Genomic DNA, 21,778 nt, shown 5'->3' with positions numbered 1-21,778 from the left:
GCATTCTGTTTAGTGGGGTATTAGTATGGAAATATCCAGTACTGTTGCCTGGAAACTCCCATGGACGGAGGAGCCTGGTAGGCTTCAGTCCATGGGGTCGCGAAGAGTCAGACACGACTGGGCGACTTCACTTTCACTTTTCACTTTCATGCATTGGAGAAGGAAATGGCAACCCACTCCAGTGTTCTTGCCTGGAGAATCCCAGGGACGGGGGAACCTGGTGGGCTGTCGTCTATGGGGTTGCACAGAGTCGGACACGACTGAAGCGACTTCGCAGCAGCAGCAGTATGGAAATACAGATCATTCTACGCCAAGGCAGACTCTGATAAGCCCTGTGTCTGGAGTAAAAAGTACTAGAGGGATATGGAATTCCAACTGGGAGTATCCAAGAGGACTTTGAGGAAATGCTTTGAGTTGGAACTTGATAAATAATATAAGTAGGTAACATTTTTGAGTGCTTACTAAATGTTAGAACTGTTCAAAATACTTTAAAACTTATAAATATTTCTTTTATTCTCTGAAATTAACATCATAAGCGAAGTCTTGTTGTAATTCCCATTTTATAGTTGCACAAACTGAGGCACATGCCAGTTAAACAATTTGCCAAAAAGGCCGTAGAACTAATAAACAGTGGAGTGAATACTCAAATTCAGGAGTCTTGCACCAGAAGGCTTATTGTCATTCTTAAGGGAGGCAAGAATATACAGTGGAGAAAAGATAGTCTCTTCAGTAAGTGGTTCTGGAAAAATTGAACAGCTACATGTAAAGAATGAAATTAGAACACTCCCTAACACCATACACGAAAATAAACTCAAAATGGATTAAAGACCTAAATGTAAGGACAGGCACTATAAAACTCTTAGAGGAAAACATGGACAGAACACTCACATAAATTATAGTACCTGTAAGGACAGGCACTATAAAACTCTTAGAGGAAAACATGGACAGAACACTCACACAAAGATCTTTTTTGACCCACCTCTTAGAGTAATGAAAATAAAAACAAAAATAAACAAATGGAATCTAAAGCTTTTGCATAGCAAAGAAAATCATAAACAAGACAAAAAGACAACACTCAGAATGGGTGAAAATATTTGCAAACAAAGCAACTGACAAGAGATTAATCTCCTAAATATACAAACAACTCATGCAGCTCAATATAAAAAAATGAACAGCCCAATCAAAAAATGGGTGAAAGACCCAAACAGACATTTCTCCAAAGAAGACATAGAGATGACATAGAAACACATAAAAAGATGCTCAGTATCACAAATTATTCTAGTCATTAGAGAAGTGCAAATCAAAACTACAATGAGGTAAATCCTCACACGATCAGAGTACCCATAGGCAAAAAAATCTTTGAACAAAAATGCTGGAGAGGATGTGGAGAAAAGAGAGCCCTCCTATACTGTTGGTGGCTCGGACAGTAAAGCATCTACCCGGAATGCAGAGACCATGGTTCAATCCCTGGGTCGGGAAGATCCCCTGGAGAAGGAAATGGCAACCCACTGCAGTACTCTTGCCTAGAAAATTCCATGGATGGAGGAGCCTGGTGGGCTGCAGTCCATGGGATCACAAAGACTCAGACAGAACTGAGCAACTTCATTTTACTTTACTTTACTTTATTTTTATACTGTTGGTGGGAATGTAGATTGGTACAGCCACTATGGAGTATTGTCTAGCATTTCCTTAAAAAGCTAAAAATAGAACTACCATATGACCCAGCAATCCCATTCCTGGGCATATACCTAGAGAAAACCATTATTCAAAAAGGTACATGCACCCCAATGTTCACTGTAGCACTATTTATAATAGCCAGGACACAGAAACAACCTAAATGTTCATCAGCAGAGGAACAGATTAAGAAGATGTGGTGTGCATATACAATGGAATATTACTAAACCATAAAAAGGAATGAAAATTGTGCCACTTGCAGAGACATAGATGGACCTAGAGACTATACAGAGTGAAGTAAGTCAGAAAGAAAAGAACAAATATATATTAATACATGTATGTGGAATCTAGAGAAACTGTACAGATGGACTTATTTGCAAAGCAAAAATAGAAATACCAGTACAGAGAACAAATATATAGATACCAAGAGGGGAAAGGAGGAGGTGGGATGAATTGGGAGATTGGGACTGACATATATGTATATACTACTATGTATAAAATAGATAACTAATGAGAACTGTATAGCACCAGGAACTCTACTCAGTCCTGTGTTGACCTAACTGGGAAGGAAATCCCCAAAAGAGGGGATATGTGTATGCACATAGCTCATTCACTTTGCTGTATAGCAGAAACTAACACAACATTGTAAAGCAGCTACAGTCCAATAAAAATTTAAAAAAAAAGAAGAGAAAAAGAAAAGTATTCCAAGCAGACTTCACAAATGCAAAAGCTGTGAATTGAGAGAAAGCTTGGAAGGTTCAAAGGACAGAAAGAATGACAAAAGAAGTGCTTAGCACAGATGGTGAGAGGGGTGAGAAACAAGGTTTGAGAGAGCATTGTATTTGAGGGCAAAGTATTTGTGTTTTATTCTAAATGAACTGGGGAGTCATTGGAAGGTTTTAAGTACGTTTTATTTATTTATGTATTCATTTATTTATTTTTGGCTGTGCTGGGTATTTGTCAGTGCACAAACTTCTCTAGTTGTGGTGAGCAGGGGCTACTTTCTAGTTGCGGTCCATGGGCTTTTCATTGCAGTGGCTTCTCTTGTTGTGGAGCATGGGCTCTAGGGCATGCAGGCTTCAGTAGTTGCAGCATATGGGCACAGTAATTGCTGCTCCCAGGCTCTAGAGCATAGGCTCAGTAGTTATGGCACACGGGCTTAGTTGCTCTGTGGCATGTGGGACTTTCCCAGATCAGGGATCAAACCCGTGTCTCTGGCATTAGCAGGTGGATTCTTTACCACTAAGCTTCCAGGGATGCCCTTAAGTATGTCTTAGGTAGGTAAATGACTTCAGTTCAGTTGCTCAGTCATGTCTGACCCTTTGCGACCCCGTGGACTGCAGCACACCAGGCCTTCCTGTCCATCACCAACTCCCAGAGCTTACTCAAACTCATGTCCTTTGAGTTGGTGTTGCCATCCAACCATCTCATCCTCTGTCTTCCCCTTCTCCTCCCGCCTTCAATCTTTCCCACCATCAGGGTCTTTTCAAATGAGTCAGTAAATGGCTTATGCTTTTATATTTTGAAAAGACCACTCTGGGTAATATATGGAGAATGAATTATAAGGGGACAGAAATAAAAGCAGGAAAATCAATTAGGAGGCAAACTGCAGCAGTCCGGACAAGAAAGATATATGGCCTAAACCTTGAAGGAGGAGAGATGGATGGATTGGGGTTACATTTTGGATGCAAAGTTAAAAAGATTTGAATTAGGTAGAAGATAAAAGAAAAAGAAAGGTGCCAAGAATGACCCCAGAATTTGGGGTTAAGTAACTGAATGGTGTAGTGCCAGTGATGAGCTGGGGAGAACTGGCTTGGGGACAGAGGGAGTTACAAGTTCTACAGCGGACATAGTGGGACAGCTCTGGGGGTGACTTGGGTTGCCTCTTTAAGGATGCTAAAGTATGGATGAGAGAAATGGATACAAGAGGAATTACAGATACACGACTGACAGATGTGATTTATATTAGGTTGAAAGCTCTGATAACTTCAGGTTTTGAGTCTGAAAAAGTAGAAAAGAAGCGATTCCATTAACCTACATGGTAAAGTAGAAGTTTGGCAAAGAGAAGGATTAAGCCGAGGAATCATGAGAAAATTCCCAGTTGAATACTGGGCAAGGATATAGGCCTTAGAATATGGAAGACTTGGGTTTGAATCCTAGGTGAGCCATTTACCAAATGTATGTAACAAGTTTCTTAGTTGCCCCAGCCTCTGTTTCTAATCTATGTATTCAGAAACACTCAGTCATGTCCAACTTTTTGCAACCCCATGGACTGTAGCCTGCCAAGCTCCTCTGTCCATGGGGTTCTCCTGGCAAGAATACTGGAGTGGGGTGCCATTTTCTCTTCCAGGGCATCTTCCCCACCCAGGAATGGAATCCAAGTCTCTTACATCTCCTGCATTGGCAGGCATATTCTTTACCATTAGCACCACCTGGAAAGCCCTTCTGATCTAGAAAATGAGAGAAATAATAATGATAAAGATTAAATATAATGATATATGCAAATACTTAATACATAAGAATCATTCAATAAATACCATTATCACTATCTCTTATAATTCGTGTTATAATAATATCAATATAAAAATAACATTACCTTTGGGATGTGTTTCATTTCTGTTGATTATGACTAAGATGATAACATTCTGGTCATTAGTTCCTTTTAAGCAAGACTTGCAAGGATATTAACTCAGATTTTATATTCAACTCTTTTTGCTATATTTAATCATCAAGACAAATTGCATATTATTTATGTATTTTCCCCGATTTACAGATCAATACACTAAGGCTCAGAAAGGGTACTATGTCTAAGGTTATACAGCTAGGAATTGGAGCCTACCTAGATCTGACACACTTAGATCAACTTGCTGCAAATAATTCTGAATTCTTCCCCAACAAGTCAGTGTAAGATAAAAGTACCTTTGTATCACATTGCCAGTTCTCTGATATCTATGCTGAGAGAATAAATTCTGTTTTATAAAAATGTTATTAGCAAACGCCATTGCAGTTTTCACAGTGTCTCATGGAATTTTCTAGTGCTGGACAATGTTCCACTCAAGGCCTGTCTTTGGATGACATGAAGAGAAGTCTTCAGTTCTCAACCATTGACAAATATGGTAAGTATACAGATTCATCAGATTGACTAAGAAAACTACCCTTGGGAAGGTGATATCTGTTTGATAATGAGGGAGAGAAGATTCTACTTTGTAATAAGTAGAAATGAAGGGTGCTTTTAAAAACATTATAAAAGTGGGAAATTTGCTCTTGTAAGTCATAAGTCTAGTTATCTTTGCATTTAATAATATGTGCATAAGTTTGTAAGTGTATGTACAAGTATATGGGAGTGTGTGTACATGTGGAAAAAGTACAACTCTTATGAAAATAATCTACATCTCATGACATTCCAAACATCTTGCTGCCACCTTATTGAGTTCACTGCCTCGAAGCCCCACATCACAGACATACAGGGAAGAGGAGAAAACAAGAGATGAGTTTCCACAATTGCACCATATCCTAGGGAAGTGTTTCCTCTTTACCAAGTACCCATGGGTAAAATGTGACCCCAGCTATTCTCTCAAAAAGCTGGAGAGGAGGTGAGGGTCTCACTGATGGGATCCATTTTGCACAGGACTACTTTAGAAAGAATTAACAGAGCTCTTTGAAATAGTTAACACAGTTCTGTTCTTTCCCCTGGAAGCCAGAGGATGGGCAATAACCATTATCATCAGCTCCCATATTAAAGTGCCAGGCCTGTGATGTCCTTTCTCCAACCTCTAAGCCTAAAAGGCTCTATATTTTATTGGAATTTTAGCACAATGGGCTCATTTATTCATGGGACCTTCCTTTGACAATATGTAGAACTGAAAAAAAATGTATGTCAGTTAAATAGATCAGATTTATTACAAGAACTGGGTTTGTGGAAGAATAAATCATGTTATGTTCCTGGCTCTGTGTTACTGATGCCAGTAGACCCTGAAGCTTTGGGATCCTCACCAATGCACTTTGTCTGTAGAGTATCAGTACCTAAGGCATTAGGAAGCCTTTAAGAAATGAAGGGGAAAAATGTTCTGGATAGATATGACAAACTACTTGGGAACATTAAAGAAAGAAACCTTTGTGCTTCTGACTCCCAGTACATGTCTAGAATGCAGCCGAGTGCTTTTCATCGTCGACTTTATGACATAATTGGCCACTCCAGTAACGGAGGAAAATATGTGCTAAGTGTCACATCATCACATTTTTTTATAGATATAATATCGTTTTTTCAAACCTTTACAGATGTGACTGCACAACCACAAAATATAGGGCACCCTTTGAAGTGTGTGCTTTGACCAGGAGTCTATCCTTTCTTGGTGGAGTTTCAAGATGAAGCACTTCTTAATGATCTGTTTCTTAAAGGGATAATACATTGAACAGAATTCCTCAAGATGGAAAAGTTAGACAAAAAAAGATGTAATAATACAAAAGTAGGTTTTTCTTATGTGTATATGTACCAGAGGTAGAAGGAAACATTAGGGTGTTTAAATGGAATGAGAGTCCCAGTTGATGAAAAAGATGTTTTCGATCTCTCCCACTAGGAACATCACATTGTACAAGACAGAACCCTTTAATTGCCTTCCATTTCCACTTCATAAACCACTTGTGGTATATAACAGCAACTTTATGAACTGTTTCTTCCCCAAAGAACAGGGCTAGAGAATGCAGATAAAATTAAGTACATAGCTGTACTTGAGACCTTTCACCCTTAAGAAACAAAACACACAAACATGATTCAGTCTTTTCTTAAAGCCATGGTCAAATTTCATTTGGTCCCTCTTAAGTCAACTGATTGCACAAAGACTGTCCCTTCAACTCTGGTGATTATGGTATCAATAATAAATGTCAGCATCTATGTCCTGCTGATTTTGCTACCCATACCCAAAGGCAAGCCTGCCCACACTAGCACGAAGGATGCTCACAATCAGATTTCCACTGGAGCCCTATGGAGAGAGAGGCATGGAGTATTGTAGACCAGTAAAATTGCATGTGGTACATTAGACAGTTGATTATACAGGAATGAGAGAATTACGAGCTTATTAAAGCATCCATCTATGCCTGGGATGGAGTTGCAGCTTCAGGCTGAACAAAAGGAAATATTTTTGCTCCAAGATACAGATTTTTCGTCCACCCAGAGTTAGGATTCAGCAATGTGACTCCCGCTTCCCCTAGATGCAGCTGGCCAGGGCCCGCCCCACTAGCAAAAGGAGCCCTTCAAGCAGCATCAGCATGGTGGCTCTGGCTTTCCTGAGAGTTTATGTGCTGCCTGAGAGATGCTGATGGAGACCTTTCTCATGAAAATAAATATGCCCATTGAACTGTGTATCGCCAGATGTCTTAATGAAAATGTGGATGGCTGAGTTGATTTTGAAAACTCAGCTATCAAAAGAGAGCAAAAGCAGCATTAGCTACTGACAAATGTGCCCATTTTCATAGAAACAACGAATGGCTTCCCTACTCAGAGTGGAAAGGTAGCACTGCTTCCCTGTGCACGTCCTACGTTCTCTGGGACCGCGGCCAGATCCTGAGGCACCAGCTCAATTTTCTGGACACACCCAGGACTAGTGCTTCACTGAGCATCAAATGCCACTAGAATTCAGACCTAAGCATTAATGCACACTTAAAAACTGGAGGCTCAGAGAGAAAAGAAAAAACAATCAGAGCCAATCTGATATAGAGAATACTCTGCTTTTCTCTATCGCCGTCTATATCTCCCCTTTCCAGCCGTCATCATCTGCTTCTCACTCACTGTGTGTCAGACACTGCTAATTGTCTTATGTGTGTTACCAACTTTTTGGCTAAGTACTATTACTTCTCCCCTTTACAATGAAGAAACTGAGGTTCAGAAAGGTTAACAAAAATCACAGAACTGGTAATAGTGGAGCCAGAGCTCAAACCCAGATTTGCCTGACATGAAGCTCATCCTTTTAGCCATCATGATATACCACCTTCCTGCATTGTACCCTTCTTTACTCCAAACTGTCACCTGGCCAGCTTGGGTTCACATCAAACTCCCATCATTGATGTTCCTCTGGTCTCAGCTCTCTGTTATCATTGTAAATTTTGCTTTTGTTTTATAATTGCTTGCCAGCAATGAGAAGGCAGACTCTTCACATAAGCCAGGAGAAGCTGCTTGGCAGCTATGTGTTACACTGGGTGAAGCTGTTAAGAAAAATGGGGAGGGGACTTCCCTGGCAGTTCAGTGGTCAAGACTCTGAGCCCCTGATGCAGGGGGCCTGGGTTCGATCCCTGGTCAGGGAACTAGGATCCCACATGCTGCATGGCATGGCCAAAACATTTAAAACAAAAAAAGAAAAGAAAAATGGGGAGATGGGCTGAAAGGCTAATAAGTAACATCTGAACTTCTTTCCTGATGCAGGCTACGTGTCTGATCCCATGAGCCCGATGCATTTTCATTCTTGCCGGAATTGTGGCAGCTTTGAGGATAGCAGCTGACAGCATTCCACATTTACCTAAGGAGAGTTTTCCTCCAAACTGACAGTAACAATTCCAACCATGGCAGTCTTGCTTCCAATTATAATATTTTACCCTCTAAGGTCTCCTTAAATTGGCTTGCTCATACTGGTCCTATTTAATTCCCTGCCACAAATTGGGCTTTGGATTTGGGGCTGAGGAATGAAATGAAAGAACCAAAACAAAATGTATTTGAAGAATTTTTTTTTTAATTTTGTAAATTAAAAAAATAAATTCACATTGTTGCTTGGAGATGGGGCCTCAGTCCATGGTGTGGACTTAACAATTATTGTGTCTTCCTAGACTGAATTAAGTAGACTTGTGTTTGAAAGTCATACGATTGATTTCTTAGAATTGTTCATTTTCTTATCTCATTATGTTACTTCTAGTGCCCAGTTCTGTGATTAAAGATTTTTAGTGGCATACAAAATTGATTCAGAATGTATTTCATTCCAACAAGACTTACACGAGGTACACCTTTCTTTTAGACATACTGATAAAAAGAAGTAATGATCTTCAGGTTAAGAAGCTTGCAAATATATAGCGCAATTATTTGGCTACTCTCTACGTGGTGCCAAGTGCTCTGTGATCTGCCCGAGTGACCTGCTGCTGTCATCACCAAGGTGTCGCAAATGCCATCGGTACCATTGTGAAAGCAACCCACAAATGCAAGGCTGTCATTCATACCAGAGTCTGGCATGGTGCACTGGGAGGATAGCTAAGATGCCTGCTGCCTTCAGAAAATAAGAAATCTGCCCTTCAGTCTCCCAACCAGGGGGACAGGAATACTTCCACCAAACAAAATAGTTTTGCCATTCAGAGACAGACCTGGCAAAATCAAGCAGGAAACAATGAAAATTCAGTGTTATAATGACTGCTTTGCACCTTGGTAAGAGAAATAACATTAGTAAAGGAAGATTGGGCACTCTCTCAATCAGGGTTACTGGATCTCAGAATTATTGGAGGAACTGACTCTCTGTGGGGGCTATCCTATGCACTGGGAGATTTTTAATAGCTTTCTGGCTTCTCCCCCCCAATGCCAGTAAGAGCTCCCTACGTCACAACAATAAAAAATGTCTCCAGACTTTTCTAAATGTGTTTTGGGGGGACAAAATTGCCCCAGGTTAAGAGCCAGTGCCCTCAATCTTGAGATTAGGAGCCTGAAGAGAAATGAGAAGATAGATCCTGACTCTGGCTGGCTGCATTTAGGCAAAACTGCTTTCTCCTCCTCCTTAGTAATGTGCAATCATAGACAAACAGAGCTGAATAAGCACTGATTGCTCCTTCTATGTGTGTGGCAAGCTGTTCCATCCTCCCCGACCCCCTAAGAACTAGAAATTATGTTGCTTGCGGGCAATTTCTATCAGAACAGCAACCCCACCTCTAAATCCTTCTGAACATTTTCTTATGACCTGTGGTCGCAAAGATGAAAGCTCCTACATGTACTGAAGAGCTTGGTGACAGCCCAAAGAGAATCCAGAGGAGGAAGTAAAAACCATGGTACTTCCAATTAGATTTATCCTTTTTTAGCCCCCAGCCTTTTCATTTTCCCACCCAATTATTCTGGAGTCTCTCATACTCTATCCCACCAACCAAGTCGCCAAGGGGCTTAATAATAAGCAGGACCCAAGGAGCCTGAAGTGGCCATACAGGCAAAATACTTTAGGGCAAAGACAGAAAAAAAAGGAAGGAAAGGAAGAGGGCTGGTTAAAAAGCACCTGTCTCCACAGCTCTCCCTCTCGTCCTAGGCTCTAGCTGCTTTAGGAAATGAGCCAGCACCAGCCTGGGAAACTTTGGGGCTTTTATGAGTTGAGTTGAAAGGAGTACCTTTGAAAGTTAAAAAGTTTTGAATATATACGTACATACCAATTTTAACTAAAAGATTCGCAGTAGGGGTAATGACAGATGTGGGTCTGATCAGACCTGTGCTGAGTAAAACGGGCATCCTCCCAGGTTCCCATGGAATGGAGGCCAGATCCAGAGGAATGACTGTTCGCTTCTGAAATACCCCTCTTTCAGAGAAGGATTTTCTAGAACAAATTTGTCAAGCTCCCTTTCTTTGTTTCCTCTAACCACCTCCTCTCTCCAGATTACATCTCATGTTGCTGCTTCCCTCTGGCTCTTGTCTTATCAAGTATCTGCAAATAATGAGACTAATGTATCTTGATTTCTGGGAAGGGGGACCTTTTCACAGATGCCAACCTATAACTCACAAAACCTTTTCATTACTGTGCCTTTAATGGGGCCCAGGGATTATCTCAGAGTTCTCTCGAGATCATGGTTTTTTTTTTTTTTTTTTTTTTTCCTCCTTGCTGGAAAAAAATGTCTCACTAATTGCTTTCTTTCTATGCTGGTAAAAATGGACTTCTATGATCATGTTTTTGCATGCTTAGCACATTAAAAATTTTTTTCCATGTGCATGCAGCACTGAGCTCACTTAGAAGATGTTCAATTAGCCATAATTGTAAGCCAAATTACAGCAGCACCAGGAAAGAGTTATTCCAACACAGTGATTATTTGGGTTAAATTATTTCCAAAGCTGACATTTCCCTGAGAAAGAGGGAAAAATGGGTGCCAGTAGTAGGGAAAAGGGCTAGTGATAGATAATCCATCTGAAATGAAATATCCGATTTCTTTCTCTTTATGCTCTCTGCCTTTCTTGCCTTAATTTTTTCTTTCCTCCCTTCTTTCCATCCTCCCTTCCTCCTTCTCTCCCTCCAACAATAAGCATTAAATTTGGAGTCACTCCGATATTTTACAAAAGTTGTGTGACCTTGGGCAAGTCACTTTACCTACCCAAGCTCATTTGTTATCTGTTTGATGGTGATAATACAAATTATGGTGTAAAGTTGCTAGAAGGATTGCATTGAATATAGGATATAAATATAGAATATAAACTGCATTGCAGAGTTCCTGCCACACCATAGTCAATATTGTAAATGTTGTTTATTGTTATAGTTCATCATGCAGCCAAAGAGCTGTTCTACAGTAGAAGAGCATTAGAAGGGTAGAGATTTTTCTCTCTTGTCAATAACCATCGACATTCCTAAAAAACCCACCTTTGCAAACAGCAAACTGCCGAGCTTCAGGTTTCTGAGGCAGTTGGAGTCAAGATCCATCAGCCTTAGACAGTGATGTCTTATTTATACTTGAAATAAAGCTGAAGAGAAATGAAATTCTTTAAATGAAATATAAGAACCAGAAAGAATTTCCCAAACAAGGGGGCTGATAATTATAAATCTATTTTTCTGAACCCAATAGTGCAGTGGTTAAGAGTCCTCCTGCTGATGCCGGGGACACAGGTTCAATCCCTAGGAAGATTCCACATGCCTTGGAGTGACTAAGCCATGCACCACCACTGAAGCCCGAGCACTCTAGAGCCTGTGCTCCGCAGCAAGAGAAGTCACCACAACGAGAAGCCCGTGCACCACAACCAGAGAGCAGCCCTATTCGCCACAACTAGAGAAAGGCTGTGTGAAGAAACCAAGACCCAGTACCTCCATAAATAAATCAATAAAAGTCTTTTTAAATGTAGGAAGAATATATAGTTATTATCTACTGTGTGACAAGAACTGTTTTAGATGATTTTAAGGGTATTATTACAATTAGTAATAGTTCTTGGAATATCTCTGGAAAGGGAGAATGCTCTTCCTTATTTTTGAAGTAGGTAAATAATGAATCTAAGCTTCTATAGAACAGAATCAGGTTTCAAAACTCAGCTTGTCTTGCACTAGTATCCATGAGTTTTTCACTACATAGTACTGCCTCCACTGTGATGGAGAAAAAGGAATCAAAATAACAACATTCACAATCCAAAATTGTGGTAAAAACAAACAAATCTGCAGTTCTGCAGGCCTGAGGAAAATTTGGGAATTACCCAGGAGAAGTTGCATGGACCCAGAAAAATAAAAAAGCAAACCTTTCTTGATTACTATAGCTTATGATTGCAAAGTCAAGCCAAAAAAAGAAAAAAAAAATCATCATCCTTTTCTCTGTTTTAATTATGGAAAAAAGAGGGCTGGAATAATCTCAAGGTTCAAAAAACATACATTGTTATTTTCTAGGCAGAAAGAACCAGAAATGATTGACAGAAGCAAGACTCTCACCACGATAAGCAGGAACAAAAAAGTTATGAGGGCAAAGCACAGCAATTAGGGAAGCCAAGGAGTTTCACATTTTCCTCTCCTCATTAGCACACTGGGTAGGGAAAGTGAGGCGAGATGGTATGGCCATTACCAGTAAGATTTGAATACTTTATTCCTTCCTAGTTTTGTGTTGCTTGTAGTTACTCAAGCATGCAGACCGCAGAGCTCCCCCTGATCAATTCCCTTCCATATTTCAAGAGCCACAAGGGCAAAGATGAGCCATTTGACATTTGCAATCCCTTCACAGGGGATCAGTTGAAGGCTCAGCTGCTGCTGTAACCGACAGTGGTCCAAGACTGTCAGCTCAATTAGCACCATATGCAAAACATGATGGAGAAGCAAAGTTCCTCTCCCTCCTTGGATATCCTACCTTTTAGAAGGCTAACTAGATATAAAAAAGCAGGGGTTGTACATTTCTCCTCAGGCCCGAGATCCAAGGCAGCAAGCAGCCGACCCAGTGGCAGGGTGCTAATTAAATTAGGCCTCTTGAATTAAAATGCTGCCACGGGTGCCAGGCCCTGCTGACGAGGACAGGTCTCCAAAGCACACTCAGTCTAACTTTATGTTTAATTAGTGAGATAAAAAGAATACCATCTCAAATATCTATCTTTTAAGCAATGGACTCATATGCAGGAAAAGGTATCTTCACCATCTTTAAAGAAGGTTTTGAAGCTCACTAATTTCACAAACTTCCATCTCTTCTTTTATCTCAACTAATCAGGAAGGGGTGATTCCAGCAAGACCACGAAATGCAATAAAAATAATTTGAATGTTGGTTTGCCCTTCAGTTTTTACTCATAATAATCCATGGTCTGCTTAACAACACTTCAGAAATTAATCCACGGTGAAGAGTGTCAGGTTCTTCTTTCAGAGGAAAATTTTTTTTTTTTTTTGGCCTTCCTTAAACTCAAATTAGTCAAAGGGAAAAGAATCAGTGTCAGAACTGAGGATAATTTGAGATGAGCAGAATAAACATAAATGGGACACTGGATGATGTATGTTTACCCTCTACCAGGTATGAAATTGCAGGAACCTGAATAGCACAGAGCATTCTCAAACTTTGGTGTTTGTCAGAATCAGTGGAGGGTTCGTTCAAATGCAGATTCCTGGGCCCCAACCCAGAGCTTTAGAATCAGAAGTCTTGGAGTGGGACCCTGAAACATGCATTTCCAAGAAGTTCCCTGGAAACTTGATGCTGCTGGTGCCAGGATGATGCTTTGAGAAGCATTGGCATTGTGGTAAAGGGCATGAGCTTTTGAGTCAAGCATAGGTGAAAGTCTAGTTCAATCCCTCACCATGTGTGTGACCTTCCATAGGCAGGTTACTCTGTCCCTTTGATCTTCAGATTCCCCATCTATAACGTGGAGACGATGATTATTACCTCAAAGAGAGGGTTAAGTAAAATAATGCAGGAAAGTCACACATCACAGTGCCAGGCACATAATAACTGTTCCATAGCAACTGGCCATGCTTAATATAACATGACTGAGAGAGAAATCAACCAAGCACCAAGGGGGAATCATTTACTTCCTGGATGCTAATTAAAGGATTATGGTTTGAGAGAATTTAAGTGTTTATGAGACAAGTAAATCCTAAATAAGCATCCTATAATCAAGGCTATATAACAAAATGAATATGAAAATAATATAAAAAGCACAACATGAATACAATTATAAAGTGCAGTTAAGTTAAATGTAAACAATTAATTACTAATGTCTCCAAGGAACATGTATTAGGCTCCTCTTTTGTGTTACCTCAAATCTTGGTCCCACCTATGCCATTGGCTACTGTGTCATCCATCACCATGGCCAACTTTATGTGGGCACAGCTTGACCATACCTTGCCTTGTACCCCTCAGATCACTGCCATGGCACACGCCTCTTACCCAAAGGAGAGATGTTCCAAGTTCTTGAGGTCTTTGCAGGTCACCTTGGCAGTCAACACTTGAGGACGTATGGAGTAAACTTTTGACTAATAGGGATCAGTGCCAAGGAATAAGTTCTCCCTTCTCCACCACATCACAAATGTCCTGAGGCGCTGCCAGTCTTTGCGTCTCAGAGGACAATTCAATGAGACTAACCATCAGATGCCCTTGATTACAGACAGTGTCAACTCAACTGCACTGTAGAATTGGCTCTTCCTCCCAGCTTCCCTTCCTCACTCTTGCTTCCATGGAATTGTATTTCCTAAAGAAACAGTACTACCTGAGGTTTAGGCTTGGGCTCTGCTTTCTGCTTATTTAACTTATATGCAGAGTACCTCATGCAAAATGCAGGGCTGGATGAATCACAAGCTGGAAGATTACTGGTACTGTGGCCACAGGACTGGAGAAGGTCAGTTTTCATTCCAATCCCAAAGAAAGGCAACGCCAAAGAATGTTCAACCTACCACACAATTGCACTCATCTCACATGCTAAAAAACAATGCTCAAAATTCTCCAAGTGATGCTTCAACAGTACATGAACCAAGAACTTGCAGATGTTCCAGCTGAATTTAGAAAAGTCAGGGGAACCAGAAATCAAATTGCCAACATCCATTGGATCATTGAAAAAGCAAGACAGTTCCAGAAAAACATCTACTTCTGCTTTACTGACTACACCAAAGCCTTAACTGCATGGATCACAACAAACTGTGGAAAATTCTGGAAAAGATGGGAATATCAGACCACCTTACCTGCCTCCTGAGAAATCTGTAGGCAGTTCAAGAAGCAACAGTTAGAAGTGGACGTGGAACAACAGACTGGTTCCAAATTGGGAAAGGAGTACATCAAGGCTGTATATTGTCATCTTACTTATTTAACTCATATGTAGAATACATCATGTGAAATGCTGGACTAGAGGAAGCACAAGCTGGAATCAAGATTTCAGGAAGAAGTATCAATAACCTCAGATATGCAGATGACACCACCCTTATGACAGAAAGTGAAGAGGAACTAAAGAGCCTCTTGATGAAAGTGAAAGAGGAAAGTGAAAAAGCTGGCTTAAAATTCAAAATTAAGAAAATTAAGATGATGATATCTGGTCCCACCACTTCACAGCAAATAAATGGGGAAACAATGGAAAGAGTGGCAGACTTTTTTTTCTGGGACTCTAAAATCATTGCAGATGGTGACTCCAGCCATGAAACTAAGAGAACTTGCTCCTTGGAAGAAAACCTCTGACCAACCTAGACAGCATATTAAAAAGCAGAGACATTACCTTAACCACAAAGGTCCATCTAGTCAAAGCTATGGTTTTTCCAGTAGTCATGTATGGATGTGAGAGTTGGACCATAAAGAAGGCTGAGTGTCAAAGAATTGATGCTTTTGAACAGTGGTGTTGGAGAAGACTCTTGAGAGTCCCTTGGACTGTAAGGAGATCAAACCAGTCAACCCTAAAGGGAATCAACCCTGAATCTTCATTGGAAGGACTGATGCTGAAACCACAATACATTGGCCACCTGATGCAAAGAGCTGACTCATTGGAAAAGACCCTGATGCTGGGATAGATTGAGGGCAGAAAGGAAAAAGGGTGACAAAGGATGAGATGATCAGATGGCATCACCAACTCAATGGACATGAATTTAAGCAAACTCCAGGAGAGGGTGAAAGACAGGGAAGCCTGGTGTGCTGCAGTCCATGGGGTCACAAAGAGTTGAACACAACTTGGTGACTGAACAACAACAATAGCTTTCTAGAGTGACCAAGGTAGGATAGACAGCATGCAAATAAATGAATTTTGACTGCTAGTTATTCTTAGTAAGGAGTGGTTTGTGGAATGATGGAGTGAGCAATTGGATAAGTAAATGTGAGTGAGAATGAAATTAACAAAGGAGTAAAGGGATTCAGTAGTCTGCTGGAGTGAGGTCATTATTTTAGCCTGTTTCTTTCAGCTACTTTGACTCTCCTATTATATTATCTCTGTTAAAAGATAAAACAAGGCATTTAAAAAAATTTTAAGAGAGACTTCCCCAGCTGACCAGGGGTTAAGACTCCGCCTTCAATGCATGGGCCGTGGGTACAATCCCTGTTTGGGGAACTAAGATCTCACTTGCTGCCAGGTGTGGCTAAAAACATTTAAAAATAAATAAAATAAAAATAAAAACAGAGAAATGGCCAACAATACTTTAAAAAAGAATTTAACATTTCTTTGAGCAAAAATTCATTCACAGTGGGCAGTGACCAATTGGGAGTAGTTAGGAGTACTCTCGGAGAAGGCAATGGCACCCCACGCCAGTACTCTTGCCTGGAAAATCCATGGATGGAGAAGCCTCATGGGCTGCAGTCCATGGGGTCACTAAGAGTCGGACACAACTGAGCGACTTCACTTTCACTTTTCACTTTCATGCATTGGAGAAGGCAATGGCAACCCACTCCAGTGTTTTTGCCTGGAGAATCCAGGGATGGGGAAGCCTGGTGGGCTGCCGTCTATAGGGTCGCACAGAGTGGGACACGACTGAAGCGACTTAGCAGCAGCAGCAGCAGCAGGAGTACTCTATCTGCAGGAACCAGAGGTAAGACTTATGGAAAAGAAACAGGAATAAAGAAAAACAATTGTTTGATTGGCTTCAGCTCAAGTGATTGCCTTGGTTAGGAAAGCCTAGCCAGTTGTTTGTGATAGGTTGTCCTTAGATTTTGATTTCTTAACCTTGAGGCATTTACAGGTTTAGGTTTTGGATTGCTTAAGTAGGTTGCTAAGGCATTAGAACCACCTAAGTCTAGTGGCTTCCTTGTTTAATTAATTTAACACTGTTTTCACTCTGTCACAGTTTCTTTTTTAATGTGTGGGATGTGGTACTTAGCACTACTATGTTTGATTATGCCCTTTGTAAGTAACCCTGTCATCAGCAAAACTAATACTGTGTTGCTAGGGATTTGCTAACTTCCCTCTAAATTCCTGTAAGCTGATTTTTTTCCCTTTCCCTCTTTGGTTGTTATTATTTCTCTCATTCTACCAATCTGCTTACTAATTTTTCTACTTTATTAGTATATTACTATTTAGCCTTCTCTTCATTACTGCTATTCTTTTTCCTCCCTAGTTGTGTGTTTTGTGTCTCTGCAAGCTGGAAGTGACTTTTTACATGACCTTCTGGGACTTGTGTCTTTTACATGAAAATGACCAGCCTCCTGGCATTGTCAGGAGGGTACTAACCTCCAAAACAAACTCTGTCTCTATGGTGCTTCTTGTTCTTTCAGTTTAAGCACCTCGAACCCCTTGCTTGGAGATCTAATGAATGAAATGCTCTGTCATTGTTTTTCCTTTTAACTCTTCAATGCTTATTAAAAATGGACTTCATGTATTTTTTCAATACCAGTCCCAAAAGAATAAGAAAGCAAAGCTCAGATTTTCATTATTGCAGAATCCCATCTACCAGATTATAGTTCCCGCTTTAGTACAGTGATTGCCTGCCCATCCTTCAAGCCATAGACAACATGGAAGTTGAATGAAAAATGAACAAAATACGGCTGGTTGAGAATGGCACCAGATTAAAGGCAAAGACCGAGATGAATAGCAATGTAATAAAGACATAGGCTTCTTAGTCTACCACTCCACTCTGCAGAACCCCAAATGTCCAGGTTTTTTGACATCCACATTTTCACCAAAAATCTTCTATCTCCGTGTTACAAAGGCAATGCATTTTGGGGGCAAATTCAACTTATCAAATCTGTGCAAAGTAAGCACATTTTTTTTTTTAATTCCAGCAATTAAAATAATTGGCTAGCTAAGAAAAGACTGTCCTAGTTAATTGGTCTCCACTGAAGAAACATTAGGCTTAAGGGAAAATATATGTTTAATAGAAGTAATAAGTTATTAATACAAATGGAAATTCTGCAAAATGTAAAATAGTGAGTTGTGAAAACTGTTCAAGTTGCTTGCTAAAGCTAAATTAGCTTGTTCCTTTTTCCTGCACTATCCATTAAGCTGTTAATTGATTTAAAATATTAATAGAGTTCAAGAATCACAGAGAAACACTTCCTTATTTGCAATTTTTCTGTCAGATGTCTTACTACTGTATCAAAAATGATTATCCATAGTACAAGCATATGCTGCAATTAATCAAAGCCATATGCACAGCAAACAGGAGTGTTTACAAATGTTCTCAGAGTTCTTAACTTGGTTAAAAAACAGATCCTCTATCTCCTTATAATTTTAAATGATCTGCCTTAAAAGTCATGTTTTCTCTCATTTTTACAGACTCCATTTTATAGGGTTCATTTTGCCTGTGGTGCTAATTTATGGTGTTTATTTGTAAACCTGCCGTTAATAACTATCAAAAAACCCACTTTGCATAAAGGGAGCTGTTAGTTGTCTCTCCAAAGAGAAGATGCCTGCTTTTCTGTCCCCTCATGCAGCTACCTGTCACCCTGCTGGGTCACTCAAGGGTTTTATGATAGAGTATAAAGCAGGCAAATGAGTGTTTGTTTGTTTGTTTTGAATCATTTCTTAGGGCTTTGTTGCACATTGCCTATGGAGAACTAGGATAAGCCTTGAGGGTGCCACACAGAGCCCCTTTTCCCCAGGTTTTTAAACATTTTTATTTAACTGTGTATTTTTGACTGTGCTGGGTCTTCGCTGCTGCATGGGCTTTTCTCTAGTTGTGAAGAGTGGGGGCTACTCTCTAGTTGTGGTGTGTGTGGGCTTCTCACTGCGGTGGCTTCTCTTGTGGGGCACAGGCTCTAGGGGGCACAGGCTCTCGGGCACACAGGCTTCAGCAGTTGCCACACATGGACGCAGTAGGTGAGGCTCCTGGGATCTAGAGCACAGGCTCGATAGTTGTGGTGCATGGGCTTAGTTGTTCCGTGGCATGTGGGACCTTCCTGGACCAGAGATGAAACCTGTGTCTCCAGCATTGGCAAGTGGATTCTTTACCACTGAGCCATCCAGGAAGCCCTCCCACTCTTTTAAGGCCTGGTCAGAGACAGAAGCAACATCCTCCTTCACACCCTGTGGTCTCTAGGCCTTACCCTAGTTTCCACTCTGCTATTTTTTTTTATTTTTTAACTTATTTTAGATAGTGATCAATTCCTTTGAATTTACACAACAGTGTACAGGGAAGTCCTATATATTCTTCACCCAGTCTCCCCCAATGAAATATCTTGCTAACCACAGTGCAATATCAAACCTGGAAATAGACATTGGTCTATTCCCCTTTTTGTTCTTAAAATATTTTAATTTTATTTTATTTTATTTCTTGACAGGAAAGTAAGATTTATTGATGGGTATGAGTAAGAAGGGGACAGTGCCAAGGCTTTCCTGAGTGCAGGACCTGCCGTTTGACCAGGGGATGTATTTGACTCCAAAGTCATCCAGGTTGAGCCATTTTTCTGCCACCAAGTTTCTGCCACAGAACTTGAACTTGGTCTGGACAAAACAGCACAGTTGGCTGAATAGGCTGCAAGGTCTACCCCCTTTTTAAAGGGGCCTGTTACTTAACTCTGAGTAGAAAGAGGCCAGAGCTTGTCTCCTTTTACCAGCCAGTAGACAAATTACAAGAGAGTGAAAAAAAATTTAAAGCTGAGGTACTCAAAAGGTAGAATACTTCTTTGCTTCTGTACTAGGAAGTTTTATACAACTTAGTTGTTTCCTTGACCCATCTGTGAACTCTTCCTTGAAGTTGAAATAGGGGGAAAAATACCACTAACAAGAGCATTACAATTTTAAATGCCACTAAAAAGAGCATTACAATGTTAAATGCCAATAACAAGAGCATTGCGATTTAAAAATCTCTTCACAACCATTTTAAGACAATTGTGTTAAGCTATCATTTAAGAAGCTATAGTTGTAGAAAAATTTAGTCTCAATTGCTAGTATCTTCATAGTCAACCCAAATCTGATTCTTGGGAATTTGTAACTATGCATATTTGAAAAAATGTATTCTCTTACATCACAATTAGATGGTATAATTATTTGAAGATTATATCAAAAGTCTGCCTCTTGTAATATAGGGACTTGCTTCTTTAAAGGACTTTCTCACTACAGTACAACTGAAACCTATTAAATTAAAATTTTTACTGTAATGCTGAACTTGCAGGGAATAAGGAAACACTTTAGAAAAAGGTGAGCAAAAAACTTCAGTGATCATGTAAGCAAAATGGGAAAATAAGGATGCCCTGAGAGCAGTGGGATATTAGTACTAAGATTGGTGATTAAGCCTTGTACCAATGAGGGGGAAATTTATTAAAAATTGGCACATTAAATTGGACCCTGAAAGAATTATTCTCAAACTAAAATTAACTCAGTACTGACAAATAAATGAGAAATAAACCACCAAGAAGAAAAATTAACAGAAATAATAAACTAATAGTTGCAGACACTAAAGATATCAGATGTTAGAAGAATCCATTTCAGAATACAAAGTAACTATGTGTATCAGATCAGATCAGTCGCTCAGTCCTGTCCGACTCTTTGCGACCCCATGAATCGCAGCACGCCAGGCCTCCCTGTCCATCACTAACTCCCGGAGTTCACTCAGAGTCATGTCCATCGAGTCAGTGATGCCATCCAGCCATCTCATCCTCTGTCATCCCCTTCTCCTCTTGCCCCCAATCCCTCCCAGCATCAGAGTCTTTTCCAATGAGTCAACTCTTCGCATGAGGTGGCCAAAGTACTGGAGTTTCAGCTTTAGCATCATTCCTTCCAAAGAAATCCCAGGGCTGATCTCCTTCAGAATGGACTGGTTGGTACTTAAAAAAATCCTAAAAATAAAATGACACAAAGAGTGAAAAAATTAGCAAGCAGCATAAGACCATCAAAAATAAATAGACAGATTTGCAGTTTTGTAGTTAAAGGAGAGAGTGTTGAAGTAGATAGTACAATCACATGCCTCGTGGTAAAATGAAGAAATAGGTGTAATGTTGGTAGGAAACGTCTGGTGGGTTGGGAGATACACTGAATAATAAATGACAATATCATTGTGCATCTGTCTTTTCATGTATGTTTAAATTTGCTTTGCTGTTATAAGGGAGTTTGCTGTCTTAATACTATTGATGATTATTGCCACTGTAGTATTATCCCAGAGTTTTATCATGGAGTTTCGTAGATGCTTTCTCCTCTTAAATGTTGATAGAGGTCACATAAATATATATACCTTAGGTTTTTTGGCATGTTTCGAAATTCAATTTAGTTTCTGTATAAGTTGTTTTTATACTTCTTTTTTTCCCTGCCCTGTAGTCAATTGCGTTTCATTCTTATTTTATGCCTATTACAGAAAAACATCAGAATAGTTTTTGTGCATACCAGTGACTTATACTAAATAGTTAGTTTTCACAACTTCATATCACTTTTTAGCTAGTGTTAGCTTAAACAATTCATTTTGAATATTTCAAAATCAGTATCTATTGTTATAACTCAATGTTTCTCAATATGCTTTACTATAGAGATGATTGGACTTCCCTGGTAGTCTAGTGGTTAAGACTCTGTGCTTCCACTGTAAGGGACACAGATTTGATCTCTAGTCAGGGAACTAAGAGG

At 40.0% G+C, this 21,778-nt stretch overlaps 1 protein-coding gene across 1 annotated transcript in view; it reads left to right on the top strand.

The window, feature by feature from the left end:
• Window positions 1-8,598, top strand: part of LOC102397960 (serine/threonine-protein kinase TNNI3K) — a 331,002-nt gene extending 322,404 nt beyond the window's left edge. The window contains exons 24-25 of the mRNA XM_045166126.1: window positions 4,711-4,790; window positions 8,090-8,598. Coding sequence (XP_045022061.1) covers window positions 4,711-4,790; window positions 8,090-8,166 — 157 coding nt within the window. The 3' untranslated portion in view covers window positions 8,167-8,598. The remainder of the gene's footprint in view (window positions 1-4,710; window positions 4,791-8,089) is intronic.
• Window positions 8,599-21,778: the final 13,180 nt, after the last annotated feature.

The sequence above is a fragment of the Bubalus bubalis genome, chromosome 6 (genome assembly GCF_019923935.1).
Source record: "Bubalus bubalis isolate 160015118507 breed Murrah chromosome 6, NDDB_SH_1, whole genome shotgun sequence".
Lineage (NCBI taxonomy): Eukaryota > Metazoa > Chordata > Mammalia > Artiodactyla > Bovidae > Bubalus > Bubalus bubalis.
The sequence above is the reverse complement of the archived record's forward strand: the minus strand, read 5'-3'. Positions and strand labels throughout refer to the sequence as shown.